General features: G+C 45.4%; 1 protein-coding gene and 1 non-coding gene across 2 annotated transcripts in view; one reads left to right on the top strand and one right to left on the bottom strand.

Annotated features, from left to right (window-relative positions):
- LOC144482114 (NACHT, LRR and PYD domains-containing protein 3-like) overlaps positions 1-21,554 on the bottom strand; it is a 123,382-nt gene that overhangs the window by 64,541 nt on the left and 37,287 nt on the right. Inside the window, exons 7-8 of the mRNA XM_078201348.1 lie at positions 17,412-17,498; positions 13,239-13,409 (exon numbers count right to left, since the gene is read on the bottom strand). Of these exons, the coding sequence (XP_078057474.1) occupies positions 13,239-13,409; positions 17,412-17,498 (258 nt within the window). The remainder of the gene's footprint in view (positions 1-13,238; positions 13,410-17,411; positions 17,499-21,554) is intronic.
- LOC144482116 (U1 spliceosomal RNA) lies at positions 7,547-7,707 on the top strand. Its single transcript, XR_013495862.1, has one exon. It is a non-coding gene; the product is annotated as a U1 spliceosomal RNA (small nuclear RNA).

Below are 21,554 nucleotides of genomic sequence, written 5' to 3'. Positions count from 1 at the left end.
AACAGGCCCTTCGGCCCACAAGTTGCGCCGATCACATCCCCACCTCTAGGCCTATCTATAGCCCTCAATCCCATTAAATCCCATGTACTCATCCAGAAGTCTCTTAAAAGACCCCAACGAGTTTGCCTCCACCACCACCGACGTCAGCCGATTCCACTCACCCACCACCCTCTGAGTGAAAAACTTACCCCTGACATCCCCCCTGTACCTACCCCCCAGCACCTTAAACCTGTGTCCCCTCGTAGCAACCATTTCAGCCCTTGGAAATAGCCTCTGAGAGTCCACCCTATCCAGACCCCTCAACATCTTGTAAACCTCTATCAGGTCACCTCTCATCCTTCGTCTCTCCAGGGAGAAGAGACCAAGCTCCCTCAACCTATCCTCATAAGGCATGCCCCCCAATCCAGGCAACATCCTTGTAAATCTCCTCTGCACCCTTTCAATGGCTTCAACATCTTTCCTGTAATGAGGTGACCAGAACTGCGCGCAGTACTCCAAGTGGGGTCTAACCAGGGTCCTATAAAGCTGCAGCATTATCTCCCGACTCCTAAACTCAATCCCTCGATTAATGAAGGCCAGTACGCCATACGCCTTCTTGACCGCATCCTCCACCTGCGAGGCCGATTTAAGAGTCCTATGGACCCGGACCCCAAGGTCCTTCTGATCCTCTACACTGCTAAGAATGGTACCCTTCATTTTATACTGCTGCTCCATCCCATTGGATCTGCCAAAATGGATCACTACACACTTATCCGGGTTGAAGTCCATCTGCCACTTCTCCGCCCAGTCTTGCATTCTATCTATGTCTCGCTGCAACTTCTGACATCCCTCCAAACTATCCACAACACCACCTACCTTGGTGTCGTCAGCAAACTTACCAACCCATCCCTCCACTTCCTCATCCAGGTCATTTATGAAAATGACAAACAGCAAGGGTCCCAGAACAGATCCCTGGGGCACTCCACTGGTCACTGACCTCCATGCAGAGAAAGACCCCTCCACAGCCACTCTCTGCCTTCTGCAGGCAAGCCAGTTCTGGATCCACAAGGCAACAGCCCCTTGGATCCCATGCCCTCTCACTTTCTCAAGAAGTCTTGCATGGGGGACCTTATCGAACGCTTTGCTGAAGTCCATATAGACCACATCCACCGCTCTTCCTTCGTCAATGTGCTTGGTCACATTTTCAAAGAACTCAACCAGGCTCGTAAGGCACGACCTGCCCCTGACAAAGCCGTGCTGACTACTTTTGATCATACTAAACTTCTCTAGATGATCATAAATCCTGTCTCTCAGGATCCTCTCCATCAACTTACCAACCACTGAGGTTAGACTCACCGGTCGGTAATTTCCCGGGCTGTCCCTGTTCCCTTTCTTGAATATAGGGACCACATCCGCAATCCTCCAATCCTCCGGAACCTCTCCCGTCTCCATCGACGATGCAAAGATCATCGCCAAAGGCTCCGCAATCTCCTCCCTCGCCTCCCACAGTAACCTGGGGTACAACCCATCCGGTCCCGGCGACTTACCAACCTTGATGCCATTCAATAGTTCCAACACATCCTCTTTCTTTATGTCCACATGCTCGATCCTTTCTGTCCTCCGCAATCCAGCAGTACAACCACCCAGATCCCTTTCCACCGTGAATACCGAGGTAAAGTATTCATTAAGCACCTCCGCCATTTCTAACGGTTCCGCACAAACTTTTCCCCCTTCACCTTTTAAGGGTCCTATGCCTTCACATCTCATCCTTTTACTCTTGACATATTTGTAGAAAGCCTTGGGATTCTCCTTAATCTTACCCGCCAAGGTCTTCTCATGACCCCTTCTCGCTCTCCTAATTTCCTTCTTAAGCTCCTTCCTACATCGCGTATACTCCTCTAAATCCTTAACACCTCCTAGCTCTCTGAACCTTCTGTACGCCTCTCTTTTCTTATTCACCAGGTTCATCACAACCTTCGTGCACCACGGTTCCCGTACCCTACCAACACCCCCCTGTCTCATCGGAACGTTGTCATGCAGAGCTCCAGACAAACATTCCTTGAAAATCCTCCACTTTCCTTCGGTACTTTTCCCCAAGAATGCCTCCTTCCAATTTACCCGTCTAATTTCCTCCCTGATGACACCGTATTTCCCTTTACTCCAGAGAAACACTTTCCTAGCCTGCCTGACCCTATCTCTTTCCAATGCTATCGTGAAGGAGATAGAATTATGATCGCTATCCCCAAGATGCTCACCCACCGAGAGATCCTCCACCTGTCCAGGTTCATTAGCCAGCACCAGATCAAGAACAGCCTCTCCTCTAGTAGGCTTATCCACATACTGTGTCAGGAAACTCTCCTGGACACACCTAACAAACTCCTCTCCATCCAAACCCCTAGCCCTAGGGATATTCCAATCTATGTTTGGGAAATTAAAATCTCCCATCACGACAACTCTGTTATTCCTACATCTCTCCAGGATCTGTTTCCCCATCTGCTCCTCAACATCTCTGTTACTATTGGGCGGCCTATAGAAAACACCCAGCAAAGTTACCGACCCCTTCCTGTTCCTAACCTCCACCCACAGAGATTCCGTAGTCAGTCCCTCCACGGCGTCCACCTTCTCTACAGCCGTGACACTATCCCTGATCAACAGTGCCACTCCCCCCCCTCTCTTGCCTCCCTCCCTGTCCTTCCTGAAACATCTAAAACCCGGCACCTGAAGCACCCAGTCCTGTCCCTGAGACATCCAAGTCTCCGTAATGGCCACCACATCACAATTCGAAGCAGCAATCCACGCTCCAAGCTCATCCACTTTATTCACTACACTCCTGGCATTAAAATAGACACATCTCAGACCTTCAGCCTGAGCACTTCCCTTCTCCCTCACTCGTCTAACCTCCCTCTTACCCTGTCTACATTCCTTATCTATTTGCGAGCTAACCTCCTCGCTCTCAGTCCCCTCATTTCGATTCCCTCCCCCCAACCTTTCTAGTTTAAAGTCTCACCAGTAGCCTTAGCCAACCTTCCCGCCAGGATATTGGTCCCCCTGGGATTCAAGTGCCACCCGTCTTTTTTAAACAGGTCACACCTGCCCCTAAAGAGGTCCCAATGATCCAAGTACCCAAATCCTTGTCCCTTGCTCCAGTCCCTCAGCCACGCATTAATTCTCCACCGATTCCTGTTCTCACTCTCCCGCGGCACAGGCAGCAATCCCGAGATTACTACCTTTGCATTCCTCTTTCTCAGCTGTCTACCCAACTCCCTATATTCTCTTTTCATGACCCCTTCCCTCTTCCTACCTATGTCAGCAGTACCTATATGCATCACGACCTTGGGCTCCTCTCCCTCCCCCTTCAGGATTTCTGGGACTCGACCAGATAGTTGTGGTTGTTGGACCATCTGCAAGATGCAGTGCAACAACACACCATGGTCCATTACACAGCACCTTCCAAACTGGTGATTTATGTCCCTGGAAGGACAATGGCAGCAGATGAGCGGAAACATCACCACCTGACCGTTCCTTTCCAAGATACACGCCATCCTGACTTGGAAACATATCACCGTTCCTTCACAGTGACTGGGTCAAAATCCTGGGACTCTCTTCCTCACAGCATTGTGGGTGCACCTACACCACATGAGTACCTACATGCAATGACAGTCATATAATAATGTGCAGAGTCGTTTTCCAAGCAATTGATATGAGTTTAATTCCCAGCTTTCTCAGTTTGTTGGAGTGGGTGAAGAGAGGGTCATCTTATCTCCAGGAAGTCACAGCAGGAATTTCTCAGGGGAGTGCCCTAGGCCCAACCATCTTCAGCTGCTTCATCAATTACACTTCCTCCATCATCAGGTCAGATGTGGACGTGTTTGATGATGTCTGCACAACGTTCAGCACCATGCTCAACTCCGCAAGACAGTGATGCAGGACCTGTCCATCTGTAGCAAGACTTGAACAATATTAAGGGAAGGGCTCACAAGTGCCAGATGATGACTATTTCCACCAAGAGAGAATACAGTCATTTCCCTTTACGTTCAATGGGATTATCATCCCCATGAATCCCCAACTATCAACATCTTGGGTGTTACCATTGATCAGAAACAGGTGAGCCAGATCAATACTGTGGCTATAAGAGAAGGTTAAATGAAAGGATTTCTGCACAGAGTAACTCACCTCCTGACTTCCCAAGAAATTTCGACCATCTACAAGACACATGTCAGGAATTTGATTGAATACCATCCACTTGTCTGCATGAGTGCAGCTCAAGATTCAGGAAGCTCGCCACCATCCAGGATAACTCTGCTTGTTGACTGGTTCTCTACCCATCACCTTCAACATTCATTCCATCCACCACAGAGGTACAGAGCGAGTAGCGTGTACCATCTACAAGATGCAGTGCAACAATTCCCAATGGCCCGTTACACACCTTCTAAACTTGTGATTTCTATCCCTAGAAGGACAAGCACATAAATGGAAACATCTCCACCTGGAAGTTCCCTTCAAATATACACATCATCCTGACTTGGATATATATTGCCGTTCCTTCACAGTGACTGGGTCAAAGTCATTGGGCCTCTCTTTTTCACAGCACTGTGGGTGCACCTACACCACAGGAGTCCCTTAATGCAGTAATGGCGGTATAATAGTGAGCATAGCTGCTTTCCAAGCAGTTGATACGGGTTTAATTCCCAGTTGTCTCAGTTTGGAGTGGATGGAGAGAGGGCCAGGAGGTAGTAACCACAACCGGGCACCACGGTAGCACAGTGGTTAGTACTGCTGCTTCACAGCTCCAGGGTCCCAGGTTCGATTCCCGGCTCGGGTCACTGTCTGTGTGGAGTTTGCACATTCTCCTCGTGTCTGCGTGGGTTTCCTCCGGGTGCTCCGGTTTCCTCCCACAGTCCAAAGATGTGCGGGTTAGGTTGATTGGCCAGGTTAAAAAATTTGCCCCTTAGAGTCCTGGGATGCGTAGGTTAGAGGGATAAGCGGGTAAAATATGTGGGGGTAGGGCCTGGGTGGGATTGTGGTCAGTGCAGACTCGATGGGCCGAATGGCTTCCTTCTGCACTGTATGGTGTCTATGATTTCTATGGTTTCTATGAAAAGAGTTGGTCAATCCAATTTAGTCAAGTCTGCGGCTCCAAACTGAAGCAGTCGTGTGAAACATAGCTGAGGGTCGGAGGGTCAGTTGATCATTCAGCTACTCTGCGCCGGCCCTCGCTAAGTTCAAAAGGGAAATGGTGAATCTAATAGAGACACAGAGGAAACTGAATTCATCAGTTGGTAAAATAATTGCCGTTTGCGACTGGCTATATATTGCTGTGAATTAGAAGAAGCTACAGAACTGGCCAATGGTGGTTCTGCTGTTGATGTGGTATACATGGATATTCAAGAGTCATCTGATGCAGTGACACAACAGACTTGAGGCAGAAGCTCATAAAATAAATGGGAAAGTAGCAACGTGGATATAACATTGGATGAACAAAGAGTAATGGATATTTTTAAGGCTGGAGGATGCCGATTTTGGAGAACCCTGGCGGTCAGTATTGGGATCCTTGCTTTTCCCTGATATATATGAATGATCTAGGTCTTTGCAGTCGCGAGGAAAATTTCAAAGTTGGTTGATCACAAAAAAGTTTGAGGCATCGGAAACTGTGAGGAGGAGAGCTTGGGACTGAAATACGGACCTTGGTGGAGTGCGCAGATAGGTGGCAGATTAAGTTCAATGCAGAGACGTGAGAGATGATACTTTCTGGTAACATGCAATAACATGGAAGCAATATAAAGTAATCGGTAGAATTGTTAATGGAGTGCAGGATCAGAGGGACTGAACGTATATGTACAGTGATCATTGCCGTTGGCAGGGTAAGTGTAGATAGCAGTTAATAAAGAATACAGCATCTTGGGCTTTACTGTAATGAAATAGTTTATGTTTTTGGGCATCAGATAATAATTCATGAGTTTAAGTTTAATGTCTGTTTCTGTACTAAGAAAGGGCCAAAACTTTAATTTCACTTCATGTTGAACAAAGCTGCCTGCTTGTGGGTTTTTGGTTTCACTTTAAACTGTCCCTGCATTTTAATTTAAGGTTTATGACGTTGTAAGAACTATAGAGGTTAAAAAAATGGCTGCTTATATTCAGAGGCCCACAATGAATGATAGGAGCACTGAGTTTCAGTTGCATCCAGTTAACCCAAGAAACAAGACAGTGTTCACAGAGGCTGCCAGTAGAGGCAGGGTAGTGCAGGGATTCAGAAAGCAGGAACCAGAAGATGAATTGCTGTCAGAAACCAAGGAGGAAAAGAGGAGTGCCAGGAAGACAGCAGTCAAAATGACAAAAAAACCTGAACCTGAACAAGCTACTGCTCCCGAAGTAAAAGAGAGGAGCACAGAGAGACTCCCAGTTAAAGACAGAGCTGCGAGGTGTGAACAGGTTAAAGTTTACTCACGAGAATCCAGACATCTGATATAATCCTAAAGTTGGTGACACCTTCATAGAACTTATGAGGCACTGGTGCCTGTTGGCATGGCTGAATATGAAGGAATAATGAAAGGAAACATTGAACTATTGGAGGGGGATTCTTGGTGAAGGCATCTGGTTTGTGAAAAGGCATCTTTGTTTGTGAAAAGAAAGCTGCTTTTTTTTCTAGAGTGGAGGTTAGAAACACTCGTGTGGAAGCAAGAGACCCAGTGAGATTAGTTTTTTCACAGTGTGACAAACATCTGGGGGGATTTGAAGAAGAATCCACTGAAGTTACTTTGGATGGAATCTGTGACTTAGTTTCAGACAGTGGTGTATCTGACCACAGGTGCCTTGTTGGTTTACATTGACTGTCTAATTTCTGAAAACATGTGAGCATAAGATCTATTTTGTAACTTGTGTCATCCTAACAGATCTGTAGACATCTGTGAAGTTAGATGGGGTGCAGTAGTGGTGCATTATAGTTATTTTTAGCAAAGATGTTCGTGTATTGTAAAAAAATAAGTTATGTTCTACTGACCCAGTGTTCTGCTCTTAGACCTGACTGTCCAGTAGTCAGCTGGGATTTTAAGATTGTCAATATGGGCATAGAGTACTCGAGCAAGGAGGCTGTGCTGAACCTGTAAAAGACATTAGTTAGATCTCACTTCAGCGTGTCATACTTTAGGAAGGCTTTGAACACATTGGAGTGAGTGCTGACGTGGATTACAAGATTGGTTACAGGGATGTGAAATTTCAGCCACGACGTTCAATTGAGGAGGTTTTGACTGTTCTTCTTGGAGGGAAGAATGCTAAGAGGAGATTTGATAGAAATGTTCCAGGTAGTCAGGGTGCTGGACAGAACAGGTCGCAAAAAATGTTGCTGCTCGGACAAGGATCAAGAACAAGCTTTAAAGTGATTTGTAAAAGAAGCCAATGTGATGCGAGGAAAGCCTATTTGTTTAACACAGTGTCTGGTTCAGGTCTGGAATTGAGGTGAAGGCGATTTTACGAGGCTGTAGTCAGAACCATGTTGAATAAAAACACATGGGTTGCTGTAACTTAACAGGGAGGTTTATTTTCACAGACCTTACGCACTCCATAAGGTTTAGTACTTACCTGGCAAGGAGAGTCAATGATCAGGCAGGCTTATCTCCCAGGATAAGGCTATCACATGACTCTCTGCGTGTGCTGACCCCTGCGATGTCCCAATTCCGGATATTCGACTGCAGAATTTGTGGTGGTGGGGGACTGCGTTCGCACTCTGCCCCATGTATTTCAGGCAATGCTAGCACCATCTCCAAAGGCAAACAGCAGCACTTTCAAACACAGCAGCTCTGGAGGGGGCAGTGAGGGAGCTCTGCTTACTGAATGAGGGGCTGAAGTGACAGAAAGGAGAGCAAGGGTTGCTGCCCAATCACTAATTCCCCCTGGAGTGGATTCCCCCGGCTGCTCGCGCTCGGAGGGAGGTCCTGTTCTCTCAGGATGGGAGGTGGTTATCCCATCACTGCAAGCCAGTCTGGATGGAGATTGCTGGGAGGTCAGCAGGTTTCTGTCGTGGTTGCAGTGAGGAAAAGGATCAATGTCCTGATGTTTTCAAACAAGGTGAGTACAGCACAGCCTGATATGTGAATAAGGATGGGTGTGAAATTGTAGAAAGAACATCTCCACCCAGACACTGGCAATGCAAAGGCAGCAGCATCGACTGTCAGAGACATGTCCGTTAGGCTGACACCAGCATAGGCTAGAGCCGGGCTGACCAACATATACACTGGGCAAACACATGTCAATGTTTTTCTCACTCAAGGGGCCGATGAGTCAATTTCATAATGATAATGTTTGGCACAGCAGAAATTTCAATTAAAAACTAAACTGAAATATGAGCACAATAATGTGTAATAACTAAAGATGATTATTAGAGTTTAATCCTCATCAATCACAAATTGTTTCTCTCCCACATTTGCTGCAGATTGGATCAAAAAAATATCAATAGCAAACATGGGAAGGAAACGGGATGGGATTGAAGGTGCAGCTCCATGCAGATTCGTCCATTCAAACTGAGCTGTGTGACTGAGATTTTGGAAACTCGCTCCGGGGTTCGCATTGCGGGGCTTCGAGGGTCACATTCACCCCTTGGTCCACACGTTGGACAGCCCAATTTATGTCCAAGCACATAAATTGTTACTCACTCATCAAACACATGCACAAGCCCAGGGTTGTCCAACGTGTGGACCAAGGGGTGAATGTGACCCTCGAAGCCCCTCAACATCATCAGGGAATGAGTGAAGAAGAGTGGAGACATCCAGATATTGCCATCCTTACACCAATGTTAGTTAAAGTGCTGGATCAGGAAGGCCTGGGGGCATAGTGGGTAATTACTGCTGGTGAGATGGGTTGAGTGGGTGGCCTAATGAATGGGCACAGAAGAGCGTCTGTTGAGGACAAAACATGGAGCTTGTGTATCATCACTGGTCATAGAGAGCAGTCTGAAGGATGTATTGGGATAAGAACAAAATAACCAGGAGCAGCAGAAGGCCATTCAGCCCCTCGAGCATACTCCATCACGGCACAATTATTTTCCCGCTCGCTCCTCTGTAACCCTTGATTTGCTTCTCAATCCGAAATCATTCCTAACTCAGCTTTGAATATATTCAATGACTCTGCCTCCATAAGTCTCCAGGGAATGGAATTCCCTCACTCGCGAGCATCTAAGAAATACATTTCTCCTCCTCTCAGTCTTAAGGGACTGACAATTACATTTTAAAATTCATCCCCTTGTTCTAGTCTCTTTGCAAGAAGAAAAAGCCTCTCAGCAACCACCCTGCCTCGTCTCCTCAGGATATAATTTGTCTCAATGCGATCACCTTTTAATCTTCTGAACTTTATAGACATTGCTCTATAAATAAACCGCTCTATCCCCGGAATCCGTCGAGTGAACTTTCTCTGAACTTGTTCTAATACAATTCTATCCTTTCTTATGTAAAGAGCCCAACATGATACACATTTCTCCAGTTGCGTTCTGACGAAGGCTGTGTAAAACTGCAGCAAAACTTCCATACTCTTACATTTCATTTCTATTGCAATTAAAAAAAGCATGAACAAACAGGAGCAGAAGTCAGTCATTCCGTCCTTCAAACCCACGCCAACATTCAATGTGATCATGGCTGATCTTTTACTTCAACACCACCTCCAACATTATCTCTGCATTTCTCGATGTTTTTAATCAGAAAAAATATATCCAGCTCAGTCCTGCACAAAATAAATGACTGTACCCCTCAGCTCTCTGGGGAAAAAATTCCAAAATTCACCAGCATTCTAATGGAAAACATTATTCTCAGACTGTGTCCCAGGTTTCAGACCCTCCAGCAACGTTTCTGCATCTGGCCTATTGAACCCCGTAAAATAGTGTCTGCTTGAAAAAGACCAGCTGTCATTCTTCTAAAGGCCTGAGAATAAAGTTTTTTTTTGTTCCTCATAGGACAACCCTAGCTGTCCTTGGATCTGTTCTAATGGACAGTTTTTACATGCCAAGTACATCTTTCCTTCGGTCAGGAGACCAAAACTGTACACAATACTCCAGGTGTAGTCTTAGAAAGGCTGCATATAATTGCAGTAAGAAATCTTTTTCCTCAACTCAAATCATCTTAGCATAATGGCTAACATACTATTTGTTATCTTAACTTCTCTCATCTTCGCTTTCAGTGCCTCATCAACAAGAAATCAAAATAACTTTGGAGTTGTCTTAATTTCTGTTTTTTTTCTGGAAAATTGGATAACGTCACATTTTTACGCACTGTAGTCTTCCTGGCAAACCTTTGGTCACTCCCTGAGCCTCTCCACATCCCGTTCAAACATCTTTGCATTCTGCTCACAGTTCAGATTTCCACCTAGTTTTCTATTAATCGCACATTTGGAAATATTATATTCAATCCCCACATCCATAACATTGCTACAAATTGTGAACAGTTGAGACTCAAACACTGATCCCTGCGGTACTCCACTAGTTAGAGGCTGTCAACCCAAAAATAACCCATTTATTCCAACTCCTTGTTTCTGTCCACTAACCAGTTCTCAATCCATGCTGGTATATTACACACAATTCCATGTGCTCCAATTTTCTTTAATAACCGCTTGTGTTTGAATCTAGCAACTATAGAATCCTTAGTGTAGGAGGTGGTCATTCGGCCCATCGAGATAATCTGACTGGGTATTTTACCAAGGTCCGCTCCCCAAAATATCACAAATTTACTCGAGCTAACCCACCTAACTTACACATCTTTGGACACTAAGGGCAATTTTACCATGGCCAATCCAGCTACCCAGCACATCTTTAGAGTGTGGGTGGGAACCAGAGCACCCAGAGGAAACACAGGCAGACGCGGGAAGAATGTACAAACTCCACACCGACGGTCACCCAAGGCTGGAATTGAATCTCGGTCCCTGGCGCAGTGATACAGCTGTGCTAACCCTTGTGTCACAATGCCAGCCTTTTGTAAATCCATGTTGGCCCTGTCTAATCCTGCCATTAATTCCTCAGTGTTCTGTTATCACTTCCTTTACTATAGATTACTGGAGTATCAATGTCAGACTAACAGATCTGCAACTGCCCTTTTTCCCATAACCCCACATATTTACGCAGCTAATCCCCCTAAGGAACACATCTTGGACACTAAGGGGCAATTTAGCATGCCAAATCCACCTAACATGCACATTTTGTGGACTGTGGGAGGAAGCAAGAGCACCCAGAGAAAACCCACACAGAAACAAGGAGAACGTGCAAACTCCACACAGACAGTCGTCCAAAGCTGGAATGAACCCGAGTCCTTTACGCTGTGAGGCAGCAGTGCTAACCACGGTGCCACATCTTCGCTTAATCTAATAGAGTCCTTGAATTAGCAACGGCTGGAACACTTCTGCTGCTGTTTTTCAAATGAAAGGAATGTATTTTGTTGGAAACATCACACATTTGCACATCACCATGTCTAAAACAACTTGTTTTGTCTTTGACACTGGAATGTGCTTCTCCAGGAAATTGCTTGAATACATTCTCTGAATTAATTTTCTATTCAACGGCGGCACGGTAGCACAGTGGTTAGCACTGCTGCTTCACAGCTCCAGGGACCTGGGTTCGATTCCCGCTTGGGTCACTGTCTGTGTGGAGTTTGCACATTCTCCTCGTGTCTGCGTGGGTTTCCTCCGGGTGCTCCGGTTTCCTCCCACAGTCCAAAGGTGTGCGGGTTAGGTTGATTGGCCATGCTAAAATTGCCCCTTAATGTCCTGGGATGTGTAGATTAGAGGGATTAGCAGGTAGGATATGGGGTAGGGCCTGGGTGGGATTATGGTCGGTGCAGACTCGATGGGCCGAATGGCCTCTTTCTGTACTGTAGGGTTTCTATGCTGATTTCTATGATTTTGATAATCTGATTCATGCAAAAGACCTAAATTCAGAAGCGAATTATACAGTAAATGGCAGAACCCATCAGAGCATTGACCTACAGAGGGATCTGTGCGTACAAGTGCACAGATCCCTGAAAGTGGCAAGACAGGTGGATGAGGTGGTCAAGAAGGCACACAGCATGCTTGTCTTCATCGACCACAGCATCGAGTATAAAAGTTGGCAAGTTATGTAACAGCAGTATGAAACCTTCCTCAGGCCACATTTGGAATATTGCTTGCTGTTCTGTTCGCCACACTCTCAGAAGGATGTGGATGCTTTGGAGAGGTGCAAAGAAGGTTGACCTGAATGTTGCCTGATCAAGGAGGGTTAAGGTACGAGAAGAGGTTGGATAATCACGGATTGTTTTCACTACAAAAAGGGATTCGGAAGGGTGACCTGATAGAGGTATACACAATTATGAGACGCCTCGAACTGGTGGATAGTCAGAGACTTTTTCCCATTGTCAAATGGTCAACTGCAATAAGGCACAGGATGAAGGTGAGAGGGGCAAAGTTTAGGGGAGATGTATGGGGTCCGTTTTCACACAGAGGGTGGGGGTGCCTGGAATGCACTGCCAATGGTCGTGGTGGAAGCAGGCACATTGCCAATATTCAAGGTGTATCTCAATAGATAGATGAACAAGAGAGGAACAGAGGAATAGAAACCACGTATGGGCAGTAAGTACTGGGTCTGAATAAGGATTAGGAGTCACCACAGGCTTGCTGGGCCGAAGGGACTGTTGCTGTGTTGTGTCGTTCTTTGTTTTTCTTTGTATATGAAGATTAAAACAGCCCGTGATTATTGCAGTATGTTTTTTACAAGAGCCCATTCCTGTGTACTGTGTCGGAGTTTCTGAATATTGTTAGGGGCCTAGAAATGATTCCCACAAGTGACCTTTTAACTATTAAGATTAATTCTTATCTCTACCCAAACTGATTTTGCATCTTGATCACTGGAACTAAGTTCACCTCTCGCGACTGTACTACCATCTGTCACTAACAGTGAGACTCCACCACCATGTCCTGTCGTCCATTTACTGTCATGTATTCACTCTCCCCACTTTCACAAATCAATGGATGCTGTGTCCGGGGAGAGCCATGCGCATCTGATGAGGAGGAGGGGACCTCAGAGGGTGCACCATAACATTATTCCCCTACTCCCTGAACATAAGGATTTGTGGGACTGACATCCCATTGCTCAGGGATCAGAGAGGGAAGCAACAGGAGTCAGAGGAAAAGCAATTTTCCTTATTCATAACTGACGCCAATAGTAATGGGCAGTGTTTTTTAGTCAAATATCAGTGGTAAAAATATATTGTTGAATATTCAGTTATTATAAACACAATCTCACACAGTCGGCTACTTACTGCAGTTTCTGTATTTTACAGTCCGGATTCCTCAGAGCCACAGACAGCAGTTTCACTCCTGAATCTCCCAGTTTATTGTAACCCAGATCGAGATCTGTCAGTGAGCGGTTTGTACTGAGAGCAGAGGCCAGGTCCTCGGCACAAGAATCTGAGAGATCATTATCATCGAGACTGGAGATCAGAGAGAGAAAAATAAAAAGGAATCAGGGTAAATCCACAGTGTTTTTAAGAATAAGATCATTAACAATAATAATGTACAGCGCGGGACATTCAAGAAACACAACTACAGTTCATACAGAAGTCAAAATTATATTGATGCTGTAAATCTGGAATATAAATAAAATATGTTGGAAACTCTCATCAGGTCAGGCAGCACCTGTGAAGAGAGAAACAGATTGAGTTTCAGTTCAATTAGTGAAACTTAGAAATTGGAAATAGCAGTGAATTAAATTGTTTTAAGTGACAGGGAGCTGGGGATGGGCGGGTGACAAGGAAAGAACAAAATGGCAGTGCCGGAGTGATCAAATGACAAAAAGGATGATGGTGAAAGGGAAGAGCACAGGATTCCCACGTGCACCATATGGAAGATGAAGTTTTGGAGCTGGGATACCTGGAGGCTCGGTGGGCAATCGCTGATGGTGAGATGGGTTGTCGATCCAGAGAGAGTGAGTGAATGGATGGACACAGGAGAGACTCTGCTGCTGAGTCCATTACTTGGTGCTTGTGTGTTCATCATTGGTCACATGGAGCTCTGGATTCGGAACAGTCTGCAGGACATGTTGGAATGTGCATTACCCTCTAACATTCTTCACTCTCTCACAAATCAACTGCTGCGGTGAGTGAGCAACAGGTGTGCACCTCTGAGGATGAGAAGGGGTCGTCGGAGGATGGATTGTCATATTATTCCCCATAACGCCTGCTAGAGCAGAGAATGTCTCACACGAGTAGCAAAGGGGTTACAATCTGGCAGCACAGGACAGCACACACAAACCCGAGCAGCTGATGGAGGCAGCATTAGCTGAGTTCACTCACACTCTAGAGGGGAGAGGGCAGAGCCAGCTTGTGGAAGGTGAAATGTGAATGGAGTCTTTAACGATGCAGCAGATACTGGAGCTGCAGCGAAGGGTATTTAAACATCCGGTGGAATTTCGAAAGGCTGTGTGTATCCATACACACAGGATGGAGGAGTCAATCCAGGCCAGCACTGTTACCATATCTCAGGTATGAGCACAAATAGCATCCTCCACAGAGAGATTGGTGACCTTCATGGAGAGTCACATCCAGCCTATCACCCACAGGAAATACACATGAACCTACATGTTCTCACCACCTCCATGAGCTCTGTGGAACACGGGCTGCGGGAGGAGTGGGAAAATGTGTCTGGTGCAACTGTCAGGACTTCCCAGCTGAACAGGGAGGGTCCGGTTTGCCCTGAATGGATGTCAGAGTGGCTGCCTGCAGCATTTGGAGCTCCTCTCAGGATGCCCATGGTGTGGGCAGTGGGTCCTCTTCTGCTCCGACTGTGACACAAGCACCTTACGAAGCTCTGATGATAGAGACAACTCCAGCATCTGTGCAGACGACCCGCAATTGGCCGGATCCTTCCAGGACTCAGGAAATCCGAGGACAAAGGCCACGGTCATCGAAATTCTCAGAGGAGAGGAGAGAGATAAATACCCTGCCTGTGGCTCAGGGGAAAGTGCAGGGATGGTGGTGGTTGTCATGGTGGGGTTATTTCCTTGGGCTTCACAAGGTTATACTTCGTTGTTACTGGTCACTTTGTTATGTATGTATTTTCAGTAAATTCAGAGATGGAGCACCACTAACAAAATCCTTCACCATATTACTGGGTCTTTAACAGTTCACTGGGAATGTGAGATGAGAAATACAGCACTGAATGAGGTCAATACAATTCCAATGCCTTTGTTTCATGTAGTGACGGCTCCAGGGAAATTATAAAACATTCACAGGAACAGCAACAGTGCTGGAGATGGTGGAAGATTTATTACACTGAATGGCTGTGTGAGTTAAGGTTCGTAGAAAGTATATCTGCATTACTGAATCTCCATCCTCCCTGACACATATCCCATGTCCCTGGCCTGTGATCCATGGGGTTCCTCATCATGAAGCACCTGGTCAAGATTGTATTGCATCACACTTTGTGCAAAGCTTCTCCACTCTAACTCCAGGTTGTATGGAACACAGCACAACACCAGGACATTTGAGACCCTCGCTGAGTATATTGAATAGTTCCACCAGATCAATCTTTAGAATTTCTCTGGCCTGTGCAATGGTCACGCAAGTTGTGCTGTCGCAGCTGTTTTCTCTCTCTTCTGTGACTGTTTGGGTTACACACGGGCACAATTACCCATCCCTTCAGTGGGTAGCGCTTGTCTTTATTAATTCTTTCATGGGATGATGGTATCACTGGCAATGCAAACACTTGCAGCCCATCCTCAATTGCCCTTGAGAAGGAGGTAGTGAGCCTTCGTCTTAAATTCTGCAGAACATCTGGTACAAAACCGTCAGGAAGGGACATTCGGGATTATGATCCCGCATCAGTGATGGAAAAGCAATATATTCCAAGTCAGAATGGTGTGTGGTTTGGAAAGAAATCTGAAGCTGGTTCGAGTTCCATCCTTCTTATATCCTTGTCCATCTCGGTGATGGATAGTACTGTTTGGATGATGCTGGCTCAGGAACCTTGGTGAGCTGTTACATTCCACCTTGTATGTGGTAAAATACTGCCACTGTGCGTCAGTGGTGGAGACAGTCAATGTTTAATTTGGTGAATGGCCAGCTGATCCAGTGGGCTCCTTTTCCATGGATGAGCTTCTTCAGTGTTTTTGAACCTGCAGTCAATCCAGCAAGATGAGCGGATTCCATCACACTGCTGACTTGTGCCTTGGAGATGGTGGACAAAGATTTGGGAGACAGGAGGCGAGTTCCTCATCTCCGAATTCCCAGACTGTGATCTACCCTTGGAGCCATAGTGTTTACAGTTCAGTGTCTGTTCAATGGTCCCAGTGCGCCCCCACCACCCAGGATATTGATGGTCGAGGATTCAGCGATGGTGCTGCCATTAAATGTAAAGGGAATTTCGTTAGATTCCCTTCTGTTGGAGATGGTCCTTGCTTGGCATTTGTGCAGTGAAAATTATTTGCTATTTATCAGGTTCAGCCTGAACGTTCTTCAGACCTTAAGACGGTAGCTCTGTCGAAGAGTCATCCAGATTCGAAGGGTGAGCTGTTCTCTTTCCACAGAAGCTGTCAGACATGCTGAGCCTTCCAGCATTTTCTGTTTTGTTCAGATCTAGCTGTTTATGGACATGGACTGCTTCAGTCTCTGAGGAATTGTCAAAAGTACTGAACATTGAGCAATCATTCGTGAGCATCCTCATTTCTGACATTATACTGGAAGGATGGTCATTCATAAAGCAATTGAAGGTGGTTGGGCTTTGGACATCACCCTCAGGAACTCCTGAAGTGATGCTCATGAGGCACTTTTCTGATGATCAAGAGCAGGCTGATGGAGTGGCAATTCATCAGATTGGATTTGCCCTGCTTTTTTCCACATTGTCCGGTAGATCCAGTGTTGTAGCTATCCTGGAACAGCTTGGCACGGGGAATTTGAGAGTGGATCCCTCGGCATAAAACTCATCAGAATTCAATGTAGTTTGTAATCTGCCTTACCAATATACAGCAGTTTTCTCTGTTTAATCAAACTGAGAAGCCGACAGACATAAACATCTGTAATCTGAATGACAAATTAAACTAAATTGAACATGCGACCAGCCATATCTGGTAATTCTATAAACATTTAATTGTTTTCTCCATCATGTTTATTCTCATGAATGGTTTTGAGAATAATTATAAATGATTAGTTAAACCTTTCACTCCTGAATCTCGCAGTTTATTGGTAACTCAGTTTCAGACACATCACTGACTGGTTTGTACTGAGAGCAGCGGTGAGAATATCTGAGGCTGTTACTCTCCAAACTGGAGATCAGAGAGATAAAAATTTCAGGAATCAGAGTGAATCCGTGGTGTTTAACACGAATACTGACAGGAATGATGTGGAATGGTTATTAATGGCACTATTACTGACACTGATAATTTACAGTGTCAGACATCCACTGATTATTCACGCAATCTCACATAGTCTGATACTTACTGCAGTTTCTGTCTTTTACATTCTGGATTCTTCAGAGCCGCAGACACTAGTTTAACTCCTGAATCTCGCACTCTATTGCCACCCAGACTAAATGGAGAAAGTGAGAAACACATTAAATTCAGATTAATGTTCAGCAGAAAAAATAGCTGGATCTATTTTTGTGTCAGAAACTTAGCACCAGTGGTGAACTGATTCAAATTACGATACTAAACCTCACCCAAGTTGATCTTTCTCTACACCCTAGCGATGACTGTAACACTACATTCTGGACTCTTTCCTTTCCTTCCCTATGTACGGTATGCTTTGGCACTAATAACTGTGACAATATTAAATCAGATAATATCAAACCCTTTCTGTTGAATGGAAACGGCAATAGTCAGCATTGAAAAATGATGAACAATTCACTCTCACTGGTTTGCCTCGTGGGGGAATCCACTTTAACACCTCTCAAAATGTATATTTTGTTTAATTGCCTATGAGATATGGTTGTCGCTGGCTAGACCAGCATTTATTTCCCACTGCTAATGGCCCCTAGAGGAGGTGATGACCACATCCTGTGAACAAGCAAGTAATTTATAAACATGTCCCACATTCTGGTCTCATTTCCTGATCATCAGAATTACCCTCCTGAATCTGACTGACCCTGCGAAGTTTCCGGAAAATGAAACCATTTCTGATGTTACATAAATCCAGGATTTAATGAGAATTTACTGAGGGTTATATGATAAAGCTGTGAGAGTGGATCCCTCGGGATTCCCTGTGCTTCTTAACTATTGACATTATAACATCTGTATAATATCTCAGGGTGAGTTATTGTTTGAAACTGTGCTAATTGTTGCTTTAACGTCCATCCCTTTGATTTTATACAACAAGGAAAGATTATTCTCCCATTAGAAAGTTGAAATATTTCTGTTTGATTAGTTTATATGGGAGGAGTGTCTCCCGCTACATTCTATATTAAACAAGCTCTACATTTTCGCAGGTATGGCTAGTGTTCTGTCTCCGGGAATTACCAGGAGTTCCCTCTTCCAGTAGATCCTCACATAGGAAAAGGATCAAAAAATCCTGTTTCATATCACTGAGATTTTCCAGCAGCATGTTTCCTCATCCAGGAAATTCTGGTTTCCTCAGATCAGAAGGAACTTGGGGTCCGGGTCCATAGGACTCTAAAATCGGCCCCGCAGGTGGAGGACGTGGTTAAGAAGGCAAATGGTGTGCTGGCCTTTATCAATCGAGGGATTGAGTTTTGGAGTCCGGGGATAATGATGCAGCTATATAAGACCCTCGTCAGACCCCACTTGGAGTAATGTGCTAAGTTCTGGTCGCCTCATTACAGGAAGGATGTGGAAAAGATTGAAAGGGTGCAGAGGAGATTTACAAGGATGTTGCCTGGATTGAGTGGCATGCCTTATGAGGATAGGCTGAGGGAGCTCGGTCTTTTCTCCTTGGAGAGACGTAGGATGAGAGAAGACCTAATAGATGTATATAAGATGTTGACAGTCATAGATCGGGTGGACTCTCAGAGGCTTTTTCCCAGCCTGCAAATGGCTGCTACGAGAGGACACAGGTTTAAGGTGCTGAGGGGTAGGTACAGGGGAAATGTTAGGAGGAAGTTTTTCACACAGAGGGTGGTGGGCGAGTGGAATCGGCTGCCGTCAGTGGTGGTGGAGGCAAACTAAAGCGGGTCCTTTAAGAGACTCCTGGATGAGTACATGGGACATAATAGGATGGGGAGTTATAGGTAGGCCTAAAAGGTACGGATGTGTTCGGCACAACTTGTGGGGCCGAAGGGCCTGTTTTGTGCTGTAGTTTTCTATGTTTCTATGTTTCTAGATCTAAGCTCTGCAGTCCTGCCACATTTAGTTATGAATGGTAGTGCACGATGAAACAACAGAAGGAGGAGGCTCCACAAATATCCTATCCTCTGATCGGAGGAGAATAGCACATCAGTGCAAAAGATATGGCTCAAATATTAGCAACTAACTTCAGTGGCTGAACCATCCAGATGTCCCCAGCATTATAGATATGCCATCAGCTCATTCGATTCACTCCACATGATGTCAAGAAATAGCTGAAGGTAATGGATACTGCAAAGATCATAGGTCTTGATAATATTCCAGTAATTGTACTGAAGATTACTGCTCCAGAAGTTGTTTTGTTCCGAGCCAAGCTGTTCCAGTAGAGCTACAACCCATACTGATGTTTACCCAAAATAGTGGGAAATTGCCCAGATATGACAGTAAATAAAAAGGAGAGAACAAATCCAATCTGTCCATTTACCACCCCATCAGTCGACTCTCGATCACCACAGAATAATGGAAGGCTAACGAGATTAACAAGTGGCACTTAATTAGCAATGACCTGCTCGCTGACTCTGAGCTTGTGCTTACTCAGGGTCACTCAGTCCTTTACCTCATGACAGGCTTGATGCAAACACGGACAGCAGAGCTGAACTCAGGATGAGGGGGAAGAGTGTCTGCCCTTGACATTAAGACAGAATACGACCACATGTCGCAAAAAGGAACCAGAGAAAAACCACTCTGCCTGTTGGAGTAACACCAGCACAAAGGAAGATAGTTGTGGTTGTTGGGCCATCTACAAGATGCAGTGCAACAACTCACCATGGCCCGTTTAACAGCACCTTCCAAACTTGGAATTTCTATCCCTGGAAGGACAAGGGCAGCAGATGAATGTAAACATCACCACCTGGAAGTTTCCTTTCAAGATACACACCATCCTGACTTGGAAATTTATCATTCCTTCACAGTGACTGGGTCAAAATCCTGGGACTCTCTTTCTCACAGCACTGTGGGTGCACCTACACCACAGGTGTCCCTAAATGCAATGATGATATAATAGTGAGCATAGTTGCTTTCCAAGCAGTTGATACGTTTAATTCCCAGCTATCTCAGTTTGTCGGAGTGGGTGAAGAGAGGGTCATCTCATCTCCAGGATATTACAGCAGGAATTTCTCAGGAGAGTGCCCTCGTCCCAACCATCTTCAGCTGCTTCATCAATTAAATTTCATCCATCATAAAGTCAGAAGTGGAGATGTTTGCTGACGTCTGCACAACGTTCAGCACCATTCTCGGCTCCTCAAGATAGTAATGCAGGACGTGCCTATATTTAGCAAGGCTTGAATAATATTCAAGAAAGGCTGACAAGTGCCAGGCGATGCCCATCTCCACCAAGAATGAATACAATCATCTCCCTTTACATTCAATGGGATTATCATCACCTGAATCCTGACTATCAGCATCTTGGATGCCACCATTGAACAGAAACAGACTAGACATATCAATACTGTGGCTTTTAGAGAAGATTAAAGGCCAGGAACTCTGCGCAGAGTAACTCACCTCCTGACTCCCAAATACATTTCCACCATCTACAAGACACATGAAAGGAATTTGATTGAATACCATCCACTTGTCTGCATGAGTGCAGCTCAAGATTCAGAAAGCTCGCCACCATCCGGGATAACTCTGCTTGTTGACTGGTTCTCCACCCACCACCTTCAACATTCATTCCATCCACCAGAGGTACAGAGCTAGCAGTGTGTACCATCTACAAGATGCAGTGCAACAACTCCCAATGGCCCGTTACACAGGACCTTCCAAACTTGTGATTTCTATCCCAAGAAGGACAAGGGCAGCAGATAAATGGAAACATCACCACCTGGAAGTTTCCTTCAAAAATACACACCATCCTGACTTGGAAGTATATCGCCGTTCCTTCACAATGACTGGGTCAAATGTCCTGGGACTCTTTTTCTCACAGCACTGTGAGTGCACCTACACCACAGAAATATCTAAATGCAATGATGGTAATATAATAGTGAGCATAGTTGCTTTCCAAGCAGTTGATACAGATTCAATTTCCAGCTATCTCAGTTTGTTGGAGTGGATGAAGAGAGGTCCGGGAGCCAGCAACCCCAACCTAAAAGAGTGGGTTAATTCATTTTCGTCAAATCTGCGGCTCCAGCCTGGAGCAGTAGTGCTAAACTTAGCCGAGGGTCGGAGGAGAGTTGATCATTCAGCTACTCTGAGCCGGCCCACGTTTAGTTCAAAAGGGAAATGGTAAATCTAATAGTGACACAGAAGAAAACTGAGTTCATTTTTTGGTTAAAAAAAATTGCCATTTGCG

This window comes from Mustelus asterias (assembly GCF_964213995.1).
Source record: "Mustelus asterias chromosome 26 unlocalized genomic scaffold, sMusAst1.hap1.1 SUPER_26_unloc_18, whole genome shotgun sequence".
Taxonomy (NCBI): Eukaryota; Metazoa; Chordata; class Chondrichthyes; order Carcharhiniformes; family Triakidae; genus Mustelus; species Mustelus asterias.
This window is presented reverse-complemented; position numbering and strand designations above follow the sequence as displayed.